At 45.9% G+C, this 18487-nt stretch overlaps 1 protein-coding gene across 1 annotated transcript in view; it reads right to left on the bottom strand.

Annotated features, from left to right (window-relative positions):
- The window catches only part of TMEFF2 (transmembrane protein with EGF like and two follistatin like domains 2), a 1048378-nt gene that overhangs the window by 856471 nt on the left and 173420 nt on the right, over positions 1 to 18487 (bottom strand). The window contains exon 4 of the mRNA XM_073647876.1: positions 770 to 796. Within this exon, the coding sequence (XP_073503977.1) occupies positions 770 to 796 (27 nt within the window). The remainder of the gene's footprint in view (positions 1 to 769; positions 797 to 18487) is intronic.

Here is an 18487-nt window from a genome sequence, read left to right as displayed (position 1 = left end):
CATCCCATTCACTTTCAATGTGAAATAAAGTGCAGTGACCACTAAGCAATGTATGGGGCTGCTGTGTTGTGCCCTATACATTTCTTAGGTCTGGCTGTTGCTGGAGAGGATTTCAACTAATTGGTGTGGATATCAGGTATCGGACCACCATCAACCTAGACTTGATAACCTGTACGACGGATAAGTAATCAATATGTTAGTCTGAAACAACCTCTTTACATCTGTCAACATTAGTGTTGATCGAGCACTGAAATGCTTGAGGGCTCGTTGCTCGAATCAAGCACGTCGGACACTTGGATGTGCTCGACTCGAGTAGCGAGCATAATGGAAGCGAATGGCAAACGCGAACATTTTTCTAGAGGACGGGGGGGGATCCAAGCACTCGAGCACCATGCGAAACTCGGCACTGCTCGTTACTCGATCGAGCACCTAGATTGAGTATCGAGTGGTGCCGAGCACACTCGCCTATCACTAGTCAACGTATCTGTCTAATAAAAGCCTATGGAAAGGAATGGAGGGAGAAGATAAAGGAAGAAAATGGCAGTGGACAAAAAGAGAAAATGCTCATGCTTTTAATACAAAGAGAAAAACTGCGCAAAATGCAAGCTACAAGTCATATAGTGGCCATAAACATAATAAATGTAATATAAATGTGGCTCCATATTCAATAGAGTGACACATTGATAAAGTCTTCATATAATAGAATAATACAATCATTGCAAATGTATAATATGTGTCATAATTTTAAATTAAAAGCATGATCACTTACCTCCATCACCAGAGCCGGAACCTCCCTCTAAAAAAAAAAAAGATATTTAGATGTGATTACATTCATATTGAAACAATGATATAATTATCAGAAAAACTGATATGTCTGTCTACTTTGTTGTGTTTTATTTTGCCTTTTTATTCAGAACAATATGTTCAAGGTTATGGTTGTGTTATGCAGGTACTGTCAGAGAAAAAGATCCCATAATAAAAAGATTCATGTTCATTTTTGTCATTGAATGTAACCTTTCTCCTCGCTGAGAAGTGCTATGAGACAAGGATTAAACAACCAGCCATGAATGTAGACAAACAACAATAGTCTGAATAGGTTAATTCATCACTTCAAAGACCACAGAACTTGTGTGACATCTTGTATTATTCTTATATAACAATCATTTTACTTGTTATCTATTATGTAACAATTATATCTGTAATTATCCGGGATGGTGAAGGACAAAGAATAATATCTCATTTTCACCCCATCTTTGCCTTTTGTATTATGTGCTCGCAGATTTAAAGCAAATACGGTATCAGAACGTGACCAATTGTTTAAATTGGGTTTTTGTGTTACTGTTATTGTATTTTTTTTTAGCAATGTTTTTTTCCCATATCACAATCTGTATTAAAAATCAACATTAGAAATGTAGCAATTTTTACACTGGCCATTTGGACATTTTAAACTCTAACTTTCTGTTGTTCAAGGAAATGCAAATTAACATTAGCAGAAATGAAATTACTCTTACCCTATATTTTGTATTGAAGCATCTAATGAACATTTGGTAAGGTCATTGTGAAGGGGGAAGCAGAGTCAGCTGTGATATCACTCAGTTGTGATCAGTGGATCCTGTGTAAACAGCTGTGTATTGAGGTGTTACCGATCATTGTAATCTAGCCTTTGATGATAAGGAAACTACTAAAAACTCTTCTTGATAAGACAGTTATTATGAGTCTAAAATAGCACCAGTAGTTGGAAATTTGAAAGATTGCTAAATGTATATGCCTTTTTTTTAATCATGAAACAGAAAAACTAGATTTAAACACTAGTAAATTTTTTGACAAAACTTTTAAGAAATTTTACATATTGAACTAGACACACGATTTAATAGTGGCTGCAAGTAGAATAACACATTTTTGTTTTTTATTTCCCCTCTCCATTGCGAAACTAGTAGTAATGTCGTGGCACCTAATGAGTTAATTTTAGTGGGTGTGGGGGCGTGTACTTCTCCCAGTATGAGATGCTATTTAATAATACCCACTTAGACTTAACTAAAGTTGTTAGTAGGTGCCAACTAAAGTTAACTCATTGGGTGTCAAATAATTTAATTGCTAACATCAAAAAACACAAACACTTTATAAAGAAAAAATGCAAATGAAATGCAAAAAATTATGTTGCTTTTGGCTTGTATGTCTCGCAAACCAGGAAACAATTTTCTTTAAAAGACAAAAATTTGGTCTGCGTAATATTCTTCAGTACAAAAATTAGCACTGAGGGGACTTAAACTGCCCTCTTTTTTGTAGTTTATAAAGAATGAAATAAATATAGTGTTTTTAAGATACTATGCCACAGTATATCACTGATCAATCAATTCACAGCAGGGTTGCCAATCGTCCAGAAATTCCAGAAAATCCATAAAAATAGGACATTTTTTGCCTTGTCCATAAAAAAATGGAAGGGGTCCGTAATATTTTGGAAGCTGAATAACTTATACAGATTATTATGACTATAATTATCATTTTTCAGTGTAGAGTGAATGCAGATGATGTCTTCATATCAGAATTATGGGCTGTAGACATCACTTATAATCATAATGGTTTATTATGGATTTCCAATCGGCCCATAAAAAATATTGACTTTCCATGATTTTTTGATAAACTGTCCAAAAAAAGAAAAAATCAAGTTGACTACCCTGATTCACTGTCACATAAACTTTGCAGATCATGCACCTCCCTATCACTTGAATCTGTGCATTACTAGTTATAGACTGAGACTATTACTTCTGTGTTCAACAATGATGCAGCAGTACATCACACTCTTATTTAGATTGTTCTATCCATATGTGTAATGATAAGTTGTGCCTCCTGACCACCTATTCATAGGCTGTAAAACCATAAAATGGCTGGAGCTTTCCCTTTTTACACACTTTTTTAGTGACTGTGATAGCCCCCCACTTATCGGCTGTGCAAGACCATGTGAAGTGATAGCTAGGAAAGCCCATGTGGCCACAACTGATATTATTTGAGCCTGCAATGTGTTAAATGGCACCAGGCAGCTTTGATTTCTCTTTTTGCAATCCACATGAATCAAATCAAATCCCAAATCAAATCACAAATTGTTCAAATTTCTGGAAATTCAACTCAAATTCAATTCATAGCAGGTGAATTTGATTATATCTGCAAGCTATATTTTAATATTTGATAAAGCATAGCCAGTAATTAGTGTAAGTATCAATTTATACCATTAGTACTGTGGAACTGTAGGATAGTTATAATATGATAACTTTCTTTGTGTCAATATCTTGATCAATTTACAGTTGCTTACTTCATTTTTTAGAGATCAGATATAAGATTTATTAGAGGTTTACACAATAATTAAAAATCAATACTATTATCTTGTATTCTCCATCTTCTATTGTATTATCTGTTAATCATGCTTGGCTCCAGTGTTTTACAACTTTACATAACTGTTCAGAAAATACTAAATAACTAGATTAGTTACAATTTAGTTCAATGAATTAAGGAAAAATGCTGTAAGAATTCATTTTATGGAAGAAGAAGTCCATACAGTTACATTTTTAAATGTTACACGCTTCATATCTGTTAAATGCTAAAGAAAGCAAAAATGTAAAGTCACAATTTATTTTTATTCCATTACAAGACTCTGTTTACATTATGTAAAGTTACTTATAAGTGCATTTAAGATGAGAAATTGTAATTTAACCCCATCACAACATATGACATATAATTAGGTCATATGTAGTGTCCCCGACTTTGATGCAGGCTCCGGCACGGAGCATTCATCTTTCCCTGCACATGACAGCTGATTTAATCAGCTGTCATGTGCCTTTTACAGTCAGAGATGGATCAGAGCAAAACCCGCAGCTGTTAACCAGTTAAATCCCACTGTCAATCTCTGACATTGGGATTTAAAACGCGCCAGCTGGAAGCACGTCACAAATCCTGCCCATCAGCATCCCTGTCACATGATTGGGGGACTCTGATGGATTGTCATGACAGCCGGGGGTCTGCAGAAGACCCCTGTGCCTGTCATTGTGAATCTCCTTAGTGGCCGACGTTCATTGAAGATTGTGATTTTTGCTACAAATAGCAGTGCTGAAGCCCTGCTATGTATAACAGGAGGCTGAGTACAGGAGCTTCCATTTAAACATCATAGTGTCCCTTTAACAGGTAAAAACAACCTTAAGTTCCATCAGTCTTTTAATATATGTGTTTGATATTCCTTTACTCTGAGTGATATCAGGCTAAAAAAACATGACCATTGTGGATATATTCACATAGTTGAGTCCCTGTGGCATTTAGCTTGATTAGTATACCATTAGGTGCACCTGTGAATTTCAGAAATTAGTTTCTATATATGAAGGTCTTGCTTTGATAAAAACACTATATACCTTAGGGCAGGGTTCCCCAACTCCAGTCCTCAAGGCCCACCAACAGGTCATGTTTTCAGGATTTCCTTAGTATTACACAGGTGATAATTCCATCACCTGCACAGGCAATAATTCCATCACCTGTGCAATACTAAGGAAATCCTGAAAACATGACCTGTTGGTGGGCCTTGAGGACTGGAGTTGGGGAACCCTGCCTTAGGGCATGTGTTTCAAGCATTTAGACCAATGGGCAGTGTGCAATAGGATATATTATATGGCTTTGCATTCACAGGTACAGTAGCATTTTTCTACTTATACCTTTTTGCATTTTTTCACCTTACATTGAAACACAGTGTGTAAGAATATAGCATTTGAATAAATTGGACTAAATGCATAATCTAATCATGCATATATATTTTTACTTGATTTTGAACTACAATTAGTGTTGAATTTTTACAAGATTGCTTTCATTTTGGATATTATAGCTCCTGTACCTTTTTTCCTGCACTTTGTCTGTTTTTTAACAATTTTGAGATAAAAAATAAAATAAAAATTTAAATTGCACTTTTTTTGGCAATTTAACCTCACTTGGAATTTTTTTCCCGTCTTCCAGTACACTACATGGTAAAATCAATGGTGTCACTCAAAAGTACAACTTGTCCCCCAAAAAAACAAGCCCTCATAACAAGTGACAAGTGGTGTGTGCCTCTGTGCACTTTGCCACAAATGTTATACAGACTAAAGTAATATTTTTGGGGTAAAGAACGCCACAGCTCATCATAAGTTAGATGATCTGTGGTATCATGCCTTCTTTGAGTTCTATCCCACCCCAGCTCTGACCATTTTGTCAGAGCTGGGAGAAACTGGCATGAAAACACCAAAAGTTAAATTTTAGCAGAGCTCAGCATTGCTCAAAAAATTTGCAACTTTTCAAAGGGTTTTACACCAGAATTCTGGCATAATTGTGTTGATGAATCAGGGCCATAGTGCCACGCTGCCACGCAGATAACATCTTACTACTGATAACATCTGTGTGACAGCGTGGCAAATCAGGGATGTTCATGGATGGAGCCGATTTTTTTGCGCGAACAAGCCGGAACCCCGAACACGAACCCGAATTTGAAATGCCGAACAAATTCGCTCAACACTAATTTTGATGGCTATCAATACAATGATACAGGTTTTATTTTTTTCTGACAGCTTTGTTCACATTATTTTATAGTTTTTGGTTGGTATTAGATGGCCATAATAAGGGACAGTTTTAGAGTTCTTTAAAAGGGAACCTATCATCTGGTTCAAGCAGCCCAAACTTTGGGTGCAATGAATCAGCTCCTGTTTGCCAAACTGCGGCCAGGTATATTTTTCTCTTAAACGCTCTAGCAAATTGTAACGGGTCTGGGAGGCGGAACCTCTGAGCTACTATACAAGGGGGCGGTCCTTGTAAGGGAGCGGGTGGCGACCAGGCAGGCAGTCACAGCAGGTGACCGGGACAGTCTCTGGGTGTACGGGCAGGAGGTCACGGCAAGTGACCGGGACAGTCTCTGGAAGAACGGGCTGGAGGTCACGGCAAGTGACCGGGGCAGTCTCTGGGTGAACGGGCTGGAGATCACGGCAAGTGACCGGGGCAGTCTCTGGGTGAACGGGCTGGAGGTCACGGCAAGTGACCGGGGCAGTCTCTGGGTGAACGGGCTGGAGGTCACGGCAAGTGACCGGGGCAGTCTCTAGGTAAAGGGTAGGTACGACCTGTGATGGCTGAACCTCCAGGTAGGCTAGCAAGGCAGATGGAGGATGTGTGCTCCCAGGTGAGCAAGCGAGAGTCTCTGGAATAGCAGGTGGTCACAGCACGTGACGGCAAAGCCTCCAGGTAGGCAAGCAGGCAGGTAGCGGAGAAGCGCTCCCAGGTGAGCGGGCAAGAGTCTCTGGAAGAGCTGGTGGTCACAGCACGTGACGGCGGAGCCTCCGGGCAGGCAAGCAGGCAGGTAGCGGAGGAGCGCTCCAAGGTGAGCGGGCAAGCTGGTCCATAGACAGACTGACAGGAGTAGAAAGGCAGACCGTCGGACCTTAGGATAGCAAGCAGGCAGGTAGCTGAAGTGCGGTCCAGGTGAGCGGGCAAGCTGGTCCTTAGACAGACTGACAGGAGTTGTAAGGCAGACCGTCGGACCTCAGGCTAGCAAGCAGGTAGCAGGAATAACTGGCAGGAAACAGACAGCAAACTGGCAGGACTCTGGCAGGAATCAGGCAGGTAACTGGCAGGTAACTGGCAATGGGACCTGAGTAGTGTTGAGCCACCCCCGTAGTGTTCGGGTTCGGTTCGGTTCGTCGAACACCGGGATGTTCGAGGAACTGTTCGTCGAACTGTTCGTCGAACACCTTAGAACACCGTCGAACACCGTTAAAACCAATGGCAGGCAAACAAAAACACATAGGAACACATAGAAAACACCTTCAAAGGTGTCCAAAAGCTGACAAACTGCTCAGAAGATGCTTTCTTTAAAAAAGCCGGCCGGCAATTCAGCAGCGGCATACACCGGTACCCGACAATTTAGACATGAAGGAATAGAGCATCACACATAGATTAGATAGATAGAAACATGTCAGTCACATATATATGAAGTACAGTGACAGTGTTGCTTACTGTACTTGTCATTTAGTGTAAAGGATTTATTAAAAAATATAATAGTGTTTTCGTGCACCGTCTCTTTAAAAAAGCCGGCCGGCAATTCAGCATCTGTACCCGACAATTTATAACAGACAGAATAGAGCTTCACACATAGATTAGATAGATAGAAACATGTCAGTCACATATATATGAAGTACTGTGACAGTGTTCCTTACTGTACTTGTCATTTACTGCAAAGGATTTATTAAAAAAAATAATAGTGTTTTCATGCACCGTCTCTTTAAAAAAGCCGGCTGGCAATTCAGCATCTGTACCCGACAATTTAGAATAGAAGGAATAGAGAATCACACATAGATTAGGTAGATAGAAACATGTCAGCCACATATATACGAAGTACAGTGACAGTGTTGCTTACTGTACTTGTCATTTAGTGTAAAGGATTTATTAAAAAATATAATAGTGTTTTCATGCACTGTCTCTTTAAAAAAGCCGGCCGGCAATTCAGCATCTGTACCCGACAATTTATAACAGACAGAATAGAGCTTCACACATAGATTAGATAGATAGAAACATGTCAGTCACATATATATGAAGTACAGTGACAGTGTTGCTTACTGTACTTGTCATTTACTGCAAAGGATTTATTAAAAAAAATAATAGTGTTTTCATGCACCGTCTCTTTAAAAAAGCCGGCCGGCAATTCAGCATCTGTACCCGACAATTTATAACAGACAGAATAGAGCTTCACACATAGATTAGATAGATAGAAACATGTCAGTCACATATATAATAAGTACAGTGACAGTGTTGGTTACTGTACTTGTCATTTAGTATTAAAATAAAGGATTTATTATTAAAAAAAATTGGCGTGGGGTTCCCCTTAATTTTAGTCTCTAGCGGAGGTTAAGCAGATGGCTGGGGCAGATGTTTGAAGCCTGGGAAGGGGGTAATACCTACGGAGCTTCCCAGGCTACTAATATCAGCCCCCAGCTGAATACCTAGCCTTTACTAGCTATTAAAATGGAGGACCCCCCCAAAAAAAATGACGTAGGGTCCCCCCTAATTTAATAGCTAGCAAAGGCTAGGCAGACAGCTGGGGGCTGATATTAATAGCCTAGGAAGGGAGACATGAATATTGGCCCCCTCCCAGGCTAGAAACACCAGCCGTCAGCCGCCCCAGAAATGGCGCATCCATAGGATGCGCCAATTCTGGCACTTAGCCTCGCTCTTCCACGCTGCCCTGGTGCGGTGGCAGGGGGTAATAGGGTTGGGGTTGATGTCAGCTTATAATGCCAGCTGACATTAAGCCCAGGTTAGTAATGGAGAGGCGTCTATAAGACACCCCCATTACTAACCCCATAGTCAAAGTTAAAAAAAAACACAAACACCCAGAATAAAGTCCTTTAATTGAAATAAAGACACAATTCTTTATTGTTCTAAATTAAACCATACTTACCATCACGCCCATTCCAGCTGAAGCCAACGATCTCCTGCAATAAAAGAAAAATAATAAAGCAACCTCATCCTTACCTTTCCATGGTTCCCAGGACAGCTTCAGCTCTGCTACATCGAGATGACAGGCTGGACCGCAGCAGAACGCTGCCATCCAGCCTGTCATCCCGCAGACACTGAGAAGCGCAGGCATGCTTGCGCTCCTCAGTGTCTGACTGTGACGGCATCCAGATGAGCCGACAATGAACTCGGCTCACCTCATGTACGTCACTGACAGCGTAGGAAAATTCTACTGCACTCAGCGCTTCAGCGTGAGAATTTTCCCACGCTGTCAGTGACGTGCATGAGGTGAGCCGAGTTCATTGGACATGACCTCGGCTCATCTGGATGCCGTCACAGCCAGACACTGAGTAGCGCAAGCAAGCCTGCGCTTCTCAGTGTCTGCGGGATGACAGGCTGGATGGCAGCGTTCTGCTGCGGTCCAGCCTGTCATCTCGATGTAGCAGAGCTGAAGCTGTCGTGGGAGCCATGGAAAGGTAAGGATGATGTTGCTTTATTATTTTACTTTTATTGCAGGAGATCATTGGCTTCAGCTGGAATGGGCGTGGCGGTAAGTATGGTTTAATTTAGAACAATAAAGAATTGTGTGTTTATTTCAATTAAAGGACTTTTTTCTGGGTGTTTGTGTTTTTTTTAAATACTTTACTAGAAATTCATGGTGGTCATGTCTAATATTGGCGTGACCCCATGAATTTCGGGCTTAGGGCCAGCTGATAATGCCAAGCTGGCCTTAACCCCTTTATTACCCAGTGAGCCACCGCACCAGGGCCCTGGATGAGTTGGGTACAGCGCCAGAAGATGGCGCTTCTATGAACGCGCCATTTTCTGGGGCGGCTGCGGACTGCAATTTGCAGAGGGTGGGGCCCAGAAAGCTTGGGTCTCCCTGCGCTGCAGATTCCAGCCCCCAGCTGCCTAGTTGTACCTGGCTGGACACAAAAATAGGGCGAAGCTCCACGTATTTTTTTTTTAAATTCATGAAATTCATGGAATAATTAAGAAAAAAAGGGCTTCCCTATATTGTTGTGTCCGGCTAGGTACAAATAGGCAGCTGGTGGTTGGGAGCAGCCCGTTCCTGCCTGCTGTACCTGACTGGACACAAATATAGGGCGAAGCCCCACATCAATTTTTTTTTCATTATTTCATGAATTTCCTGAAATAATTTAAAAAAAATTGACGTGGGGCTTCGCCCTATATTTGTGTCCAGTCAGGTACAGCAGGCAGGAACTGGCTGCCCCCAACCACCAGCTGCCTATTTGTACCTGGCCAGACACAACAATATAGGGAAGCCCTTTTTTAAAAAAAATTATTTCATGAAATAATTAAAAAAAAAATTGACGTGGGGCTTCGCACTATATTTGTGTCCAGCCAGGTACAGCAGGCAGGGACGGGCTGCCCCCAACCACCAGCTGCCTATTTGTACCTGGTTGGACACAACAATATAGGGAAGCCCTTTTTTTCTTAATTATTCCATGAATTTCATGAAATAATTAAAAAAAAAAATGCGTGGAGCTTCGCCCTATTTTTGTGCCCAGCCAGGTACAACTAGGCAGCTGGGAGCTGGAATCCGCAGCGCATCGAGGCCCAAGCTTTCTGGGCCCCACCCGCTGCAAATTGCAGTCCGCAGCCGCCCCAGAAAATGGCGCGTTCATAGAAGCGCCATCTTCTGGCGCTGTACCCAACTCATCCAGGGCCCTGGTGCGGTGGCTCACTGGGTAATAAAGGGGTTAAGGCCAGCTTGGCATTATCAGCTGGCCCTAAGCCCGAAATTCATGGGGTCACGCCAATATTAGACATGACCACCATGAATTTCTAGTAAAGTATTTAAAAAAACACAACACCCAGAATAAAGTCCTTTAATTGAAATAAACACACAATTCTTTATTGTTCTAAATTAAACCATACTTACCGTCACACCCATTCCAGCTGAAGCCAATGTCTTCTGCAATAAAAGTAAAATAATTAAGCAACCTCATCCTTACCTTTCCATGGTTCCCACGACAGCTTCAGCTCTGCTACATCGAGATGACAGGCTGGACCGCAGCAGAACGCTGCCATCCAGCCTGTCATCCCGCGGACACTCAGAAGCACAGGCATGCTTGCGCTCCTCAGTGTCTCGCTGTGACGGCATAAAGATGAGACAAGCTCATATCCAATGAACTCGGCGCACCTCATGCACGTCACTGACAGCGTGGGAGAATTCTCCTGCACTCAGCACTTCAGCGTGAAAATTGTCCCACGCTGTCAGTGACGTACATGAGGTCAGCTGAGTTCATTGGACATGAATGAGCTCACCTCATGCACGTCACTGACAGCGTGGGAAAATTCTCACGCTGAAGCGCTGAGTGCAGGAGAATTTTCCCACGCTGTCAGTGACGTGCATGAGGTGAGCTCATTCATGTCCAATGAACTCAGCTGACCTCATGTACGTCACTGACAGCGTGGGAGAATTTTCACGCTGAAGTGCTGAGTGCAGGAGAATTTTCCCACGCTGTCAGTGACGTGCATGAGGTGAGCTCATTCATGTCCAATGATCTCAGCTCACCTCATGCACGTCACTGACAGCGTGGGAGAATTCTCCTGCACTCAGCACTTCAGCGTGAAAAATCTCCCACGCTGTCAGTGACGTACATGAGGTCAGCTGAGTTCATTGGACATGAATGAGCTCACCTCATGCACGTCACTGACAGCGTGGGAAAATTCTCACGCTGAAGCGCTGAGTGCAGGAGAATTTTCCCACGCTGTCAGTGACGTGCATGAGGTGAGCTCATTCATGTCCAATGATCTCAGCTCACCTCATGCACGTCACTGACAGCGTGGGAAAATTCTCCTGCACTCAGCGCTTCAGCGTGAGAATTCTCCCATGCTGTCAGTGACGTGCATGAGGTGAGCTCATTCATGTCCAATGAACTCAGCTGACCTCATGCACGTCACTGACAGCGTGGGAGAATTCTCAAGCTGTAGCGCTGAGTGCAGGAGAATTCTCCCACGCTGTCAGTGACGTGCATGAGGTGCGCCGAGTTCATTGGACATGACCTCGGCTCATCTGGATGCCGTCACAGCCAGACACTGCAGAGCGCAAGCATGCCTGCACTTCTCAGTGTCTGCGGGATGACAGGCTGGATGGCAGCGTTCTGCTGCGGTCCAGCCTGTTATCTCGATGTAGCAGAGCTTAAGCTGTCGTGGGAACCATGGAAAGGCAAGGATGAGGTTGCTTTATTATTTTTCTTTTATTGCAGGAGATCGTTGGCTTCAGCTGGAATGGGCGTGACGGTAAGTATGGTTTAATTTAGAACAATAAAGAATTGTGTGTTTATTTCAATTAAAGGACTTTATTCTGGGTGTTTGTGTTTTCTTTTATCTTTGACTATGGGGTTAGTAATGGGGGTGTCTTATAGACGCCTCTCCATTACTAACCTGGGCTTGATGTCATCTGGCATTATAAGCTGACATCAACCCCAACCCTATTACCCCCTGCCACCGCACCAGGGCAGCGTGGAAGAGCGAGGCTAAGTGCCAGAATTGGCGCATCCTATGGATGCGCCATTTCAGGGGCGGCTGACGGCTGGTGTTTCTAGCCTGGGAGGGGGCCAATATTCATGGCTCCCTTCCTGGGCTATTAATATCAGCCCCCAGCTGTCTGCCTAGCCTTTGCTAGCTATTAAATTAGGGGGGACCCCACGTCATTTTTTTGTGGGGGGTCCTCCATTTTAATAGCTAGTAAAGGCTAGGTATTCAGCTGGGGGCTGATATTAGTAGCCTGGGAAGCTCCGTGGGTATTACCCCCTTCCCAGGCTTCAAACATCTGCCCCAGCTGTCTGCTTAACCTCCGCTAGAGACTAAAATTACGGGGAACCCCACGCCAATTTTTTTTAATAATAAATCCTTTATTTTAATACTAAATGACAAGTACAGTAACCAACACTGTCACTGTACTTATTATATATGTGACTGACATGTTTCTATCTATCTAATCTATGTGTGAAGCTCTATTCTGTCTGTTATAAATTGTCGGGTACAGATGCTGAATTGCCGGCCGGCTTTTTTTAAAGAGACGGTGCATGAAAACACTATTATTTTTTTTAATAAATCCTTTGCAGTAAATGACAAGTACAGTAAGCAACACTGTCACAGTACTTCATATATATGTGACTGACATGTTTCTATCTATCTAATCTATGTGTGAAGCTCTATTCTGTCTGTTATAAATTGTCGGGTACAGATGCTGAATTGCCGGCCGGCTTTTTTAAAGAGACGGTGCACGAAAACACTTATATTTTTTAATAAATCCTTTACACTAAATGACAAGTACAGTAAGCAACACTGTCACTGTACTTCATATATATGTGACTGACATGTTTCTATCTATCTAATCTATGTGTGATTCTCTATTCCTTTTATTCTAAATTGTCGGGTACAGATGCTGAATTGCCGGCCGGCTTTTTTAAAGAGACGGTGCATGAAAACACTATTATTTTTTTTGATAAATCCTTTACACTAAATGACAAGTACAGTAAGCAACACTGTCACAGTACTTCATATATATGTGACTGACATGTTTCTATCTATCTAATCTATGTGTGAAGCTCTATTCTTTCTGTTCTAAATTGTCGGGTACCGGTGTATGCCGCTGCTGAATTGCCGGCTTTTCATGTTTCACTGTGAGCACTGTTCCCATCGATTTGGGCAATCACTGTAATGCCACAACCACCATGGCTGTGGCATTACAGTGAGTGGCAGACAATCCCTGCATGATTGGTGCTCTAAATAGCGCCAGACATGCAGGACACGCTTTTGGTGCACGAACAGTTATCGAACATAACCTCGAACAGCCGAATTTTTTGCAAATCGTTCGGGTTCGTCGAAAAACTCGAACACCGCCCAAAACAGCTCGAATTTGAGATTGGCGAACAGTTCTAGTCGAACACCGCTCATCTCTAGACCTGAGGGCTGAAGCAGAGTAGAACAGTGCAACAACATTGCTCGGGCACCTCCATTTTGGAGGAGGTGCCTTATATATGGTGAAGTCCTCCGGCCATTGGCCGGGGACTCCTTAGGACGGCGCGCGCGGCCCCTTTAAGAGGGAGGGAGAGCGCGTGCGCCCTAAGCACAGTGGCCGGGAAGGAGCGCGCGCTGCCAGCAGAGCGGGAGGAGGACGCCGGGCACGGAGCAGGGAGGTGAGGGGAACAGCGTCCCTGCCTAGCAGAGGGCAGGGACGCCGGCGCTACAGTACGCCCCCTTTAGGCCCCCCCTTTTTTAGGCCAGACAGAAATTTAGCAAGGATAAGAGGGGCATGGATGTTCTCCCGGGGCTCCCACGTTCTCTCCTCAGGACCAAACCCCTTCCAATCTACTAGAAAAAAGGTCTTTCCTCTTACCCTTTTGGTGGCAAGAATGTTCTCTACCTCAAACTCGTCCTCAGCAGAAACTGGAGCAGGAGGCGTACCTGTAGACTTGGAAAAAGAGTTAAGTACCACAGGTTTGAGGAGAGATACATGGAAGGAGTTAGGGATCCGTAAGTTGGCCGGGAGTTTCAATTTATAGGCCACCGGGTTGATCTGACTGATGACCTCCAGGGGGCCGATGAACCGAGGCCCTAACTTGTAAGAATGTATCTTGAGTCGGACATATTTAGATGAGAGCCAGACTTTATCTCCGGGACGAAATTGTGGAGGATCCAGGCGTTTTTTGTCAGCGTGTCTTTTCATCCGTTCGGACGACTGAAGGAGTGCGGATCGGGTACTCTCCCAAATGGAGGAAAATTTGCCAACGAGAGATTCCGCAGCCGGGTTGTCCACAGAGGTGGAGACAGGAAAAGGAATCCAAGGATGCTGACCGAAGACTACAAAAAACGGGGATTTGGAGGAGGATTCGCTCTCGTGATTGTTATAAGAGAACTCGGCCCATGGTAGGAGATCCACCCAGTCTGAATGATGGGCATTAACGAAGTGCCGGAGGTAACTGGTCAGGTTCTGATTGATCCGCTCCACTTGACCATTGGACTGTGGGCGGTAAGCGGAAGAGAAGTCCAGGGTGACGTCTAGCAGTTTACAAGTGGCTCTCCAGAAGCGTGAGGTGAACTGTACCCCACGATCCGACACGATGTGGAGGGGCAGGCCATGAAGACGGAAGATGTGACGAATAAAGTCTTTAGCTAGCTCGGGTGCAGACGGGAGGCCTGGCAGGGGAACGAAATGAGCCATCTTGGAGAAGCGGTCAGCGACCACCCAAATGACCGTACAACCGGCAGAGACTGGGAGGTCCATTGCTATATGCTGCCAGGGCGCAGCAGGTACTGGGAGCGGAAGGAGGCGACCGGCTGGCAGATGTCTCGGAACCTTGTTGCGGGCGCAGGACACACAGGCAGAAACAAAGTCTATTACGTCCTTGTGCAGGGTAGGCCACCAGTAGTGCCGGGTAATAAGCTGGAGGGTCTTTTTTTGACCGGCATGGCCAGCCAGTTTAGACGAGTGACCCCAGTGAAGGATCTTCTCCCGATCAGGTACTGATACGAACGTCTTTCCAGGAGGGAGACGATTTAGACTCACGGGAGCCACCTGCATTACTCTGGCGGGATCGATGATGTGTTTCGGATCTTCCTCGAGATCAGACACCAGAAAGGATCGAGACAAGGCGTCCGCCTTGACGTTTTTGTCAGCCAGGCGAAAATGAAGAACAAAATCAAAGCGAGCAAAAAACAAGGACCACCGGGCTTGGCGCGGGTTAAGTCTCTGGGCATGCTGGAGGTAAGCCAAGTTCTTGTGGTCCGTGTAAATTATTACCGGGTGAAGAGCCCCCTCGAGCAGGTAACGCCACTCCTCCAATGCCAGTTTGATGGCCAATAACTCTCGGTCTCCTATGGAATAATTGCGCTCTGAGGAGGAGAAGAGTTTAGAGAAGAAGCCGCAAGTTACCATCCTCCCGGAAGATGATTTTTGAGTAAGTACCGCTCCGGCTCCAGAGGAGGAGGCGTCAACTTCCAGGAAGAACTGCTTGTTGCCGTCCCTGCGATGCAGCACCGGGGCGGAAGAGAAGGCCTGTTTTAAGGAAAGAAAGGCCTCCTCTGCTTCGGGCGGCCACTCTTTGGGATTAGTACCCTTACGGGTGAGCGCGGAAATTGGGGCAGTCCGGGAAGAGAAGTGTGGTATGAAGAGGCGGTAGTAGTTGGCGAAGCCCAGGAACCGCTGAATGGCCTTCAACCCCTCCAGTCGAGGCCATTTCTCGATGGCAGACAGTTTCTCTGGATCCATTCGTAGGCCGGTCTGAGAAATAATGTAGCCCAAAAACGGAAGCGAGGTCTGCTCAAAGAGGCACTTCTCGTATTTAGCGAAGAGGTGATTCTGCCTGAGCCTGAGCAGGACCTGACGAACGTCCCTCCGGTGAGTCTGGAGATCCGGAGAGAAGACCAAGATGTCGTCCAGGTACACCACTACGCAGGAGTAGAGAAGGTCCCGGAAGATGTCATTGACCAACTCTTGAAAGACGGCAGGAGCGTTACAGAGACCAAAGGGCATTACCAGATATTCATAGTGGCCGTCCCGGGTGTTGAATGCCGTCTTCCATTCATCCCCCTGACGGATACGAACCAGGTTGTACGCCCCACGGAGGTCCAGTTTGGTGAAGATTCTAGCCCCTCTCAGACGATCAAATAACTCCGGAATGAGCGGAAGGGGGTACTTATTCTTCACCGTGATTTGGTTAAGGCCTCTATAGTCTATACAGGGACGGAGAGAGCCGTCCTTCTTTTTTACGAAGAAGAAGCCTGCTCCCGCCGGGGAGGTAGATTTCCGGATGAATCCCCTGGCCAGATTCTCCTCAATATATTCGGACATCGACCGGGTCTCAGCAGCGGATAATGGATAAATACGCCCACGGGGAGGAGTAGTACCGGGTAACAGGTCGATAGGGCAGTCGTATGGTCTATGAGGGGGTAGTGTCTCTGCTTCCTTTTTATTAAAGACATCAGCATAAGACCAATAAGGAATTGGAAGTCCAGGTAGATTAGCTGGGGTAAGAGAAGGACGGACGGGATGGACGGGAACCAGACAGGTCTTATGGCAGTCCTGTCCCCAGCGAAGGACTTCTCCGGTCTGCCAGTCAAGCACGGGTGCATGTCTCTGGAGCCAAGGTAGACCTAGCAAGAGGGCGTGAGAGAGTCCAGGCAGAACATGAAAGGAGATACTCTCAGAATGCAGCATTCCCACCTGTAGAGTAATGGATTCGGTGATGAGTTGGATGGGGCGTGGTAAGAGACCCCCATCCACGGCAGCAACAGACAAGGGTACAGCCAGAGGTTTGGTGGGGATGCGGTATTTCTCTACCAGGGACTGTGAAATAAGATTCCCGGCTGCTCCAGAGTCCAGTTGGGCTAGTTCGAAATAACGGTTCTCCCCGCAGACGATTGAAACTGACAGCAGCAGAGATGGAGAGGATTTATTCTTGTCTAGGTCGACCTCTCTGAGCGAACCTAGACACAGGCGTTTCCCGACCTCTCTGGGCAGGCACGGATCCGGTGCTCCTTACTGCCACAGTAGAAGCAGCTCCCCTCGGCACGGCGTAAGTCCTGACGGGTTTTGACCATCTTGGTCTGGTCGACCTGCATAGACTCAGGAGAGTGTACCTGGGGAGAGATGGAGGGAGTGACGGGTTTCTGAAAGGTAGGAGCTAGACGTGGAAACCTCCTCTCACGGGTGACCTCTTTGGCACGCTCCTGGAACCGTAGGTCAATCCGGGTGGCAAGAGTTATTAGGTCATCGAGAGTGGTAGGAATGTCCCGACCGGCAAGTTCATCTTTAAAACGGCCGGACAGACCCTCCCAGAAGACGGATACCAGAGCGTCGTTATCCCAGGCCAGCTCCGAGGCAAGGGTACGGAACCGTATGGCATATTGGCCCACGGTGAGACTTCCCTGACGGAGGCGTAGCAGAGATGATGCGGATGAGGTCTTCCGTCCGGGTTCGTCGAAGACTTTCCGGAAAGTCGTGAGGAAGGCAGGCAAGTCGGACACCAGGGGGTCTCCTCTCTCTCATAGAGGATTTAGCCAGGCCAGGGCCTCCCCGGTGAGATGGGACATGATGAAGGCAATTTTGGCCCGGTCGGAGTTAAACTGGTGGGACAATAGTTCAAAGTGCAGGGTGCACTGATTTATGAAGCCCCGAGCCTGGGCGGAGTCGCCTCCGAAGCGAGGAGGTGCAGAAAGCCGGGGTCCGGGGTAGGATACCATGGTATTGGTGGGCAGCGGAGCTGCCGGGTTGCGAGTCATGGCACTGGCGGTGGTTGCTGGTGGAGCAGTCAGAGTATCCAGGCGAGAATTGACATTCCGCAGGTGACCCAGGATGGACTCCTGTTGGGACCTCTGACGGGACAATTCATGACAGAGGTCCGAGAGCGAGGGAGCTTGGGTGCCACCGGGTTCCATGGCCTGAGCAAACTGTAACGGGTCTGGGAGGCGGAACCTCTGAGCTACTATACAAGGGGGCGGTCCTTGTAAGGGAGCGGGTGGCGACCAGGCAGGCAGTCACAGCAGGTGACCGGGACATTCTCTGGGTGTACGGGCAGGAGGTCACGGCAAGTGACCGGGACAGTCTCTGGAAGAACGGGCTGGAGGTCACGGCAAGTGACCGGGGCAGTCTCTGGGTGAACGGGCTGGAGGTCACGGCAAGTGACCGGGGCAGTCTCTAGGTAAAGGGTAGGTACGACCTGTGATGTCTGAACCTCCAGGTAGGCTAGCAAGGCAGATGGAGGATGTGTGCTCCCAGGTGAGCAAGCGAGAGTCTCTGGAATAGCAGGTGGTCACAGCACGTGACGGCGAAGCCTCCAGGTAGGCAAGCAGGCAGGTAGCGGAGAAGCGCTCCCAGGTGAGCGGGCAAGAGTCTCTGGAATAGCTGGTGGTCACAGCACGTGACGGCGGAGCCTCCGGGCAGGCAAGCAGGCAGGTAGCGGAGAAGCGCTCCCAGGTGAGCGGGCAAGAGTCTCTGGAATAGCTG

This window comes from Phyllobates terribilis, unplaced genomic scaffold (assembly GCF_046119375.1).
Source record: "Phyllobates terribilis strain yellow unplaced genomic scaffold, ASM4611937v1 Scaffold_9__5_contigs__length_417890890, whole genome shotgun sequence".
Taxonomy (NCBI): Eukaryota; Metazoa; Chordata; class Amphibia; order Anura; family Dendrobatidae; genus Phyllobates; species Phyllobates terribilis.
The sequence above is the reverse complement of the archived record's forward strand: the minus strand, read 5'-3'. Positions and strand labels throughout refer to the sequence as shown.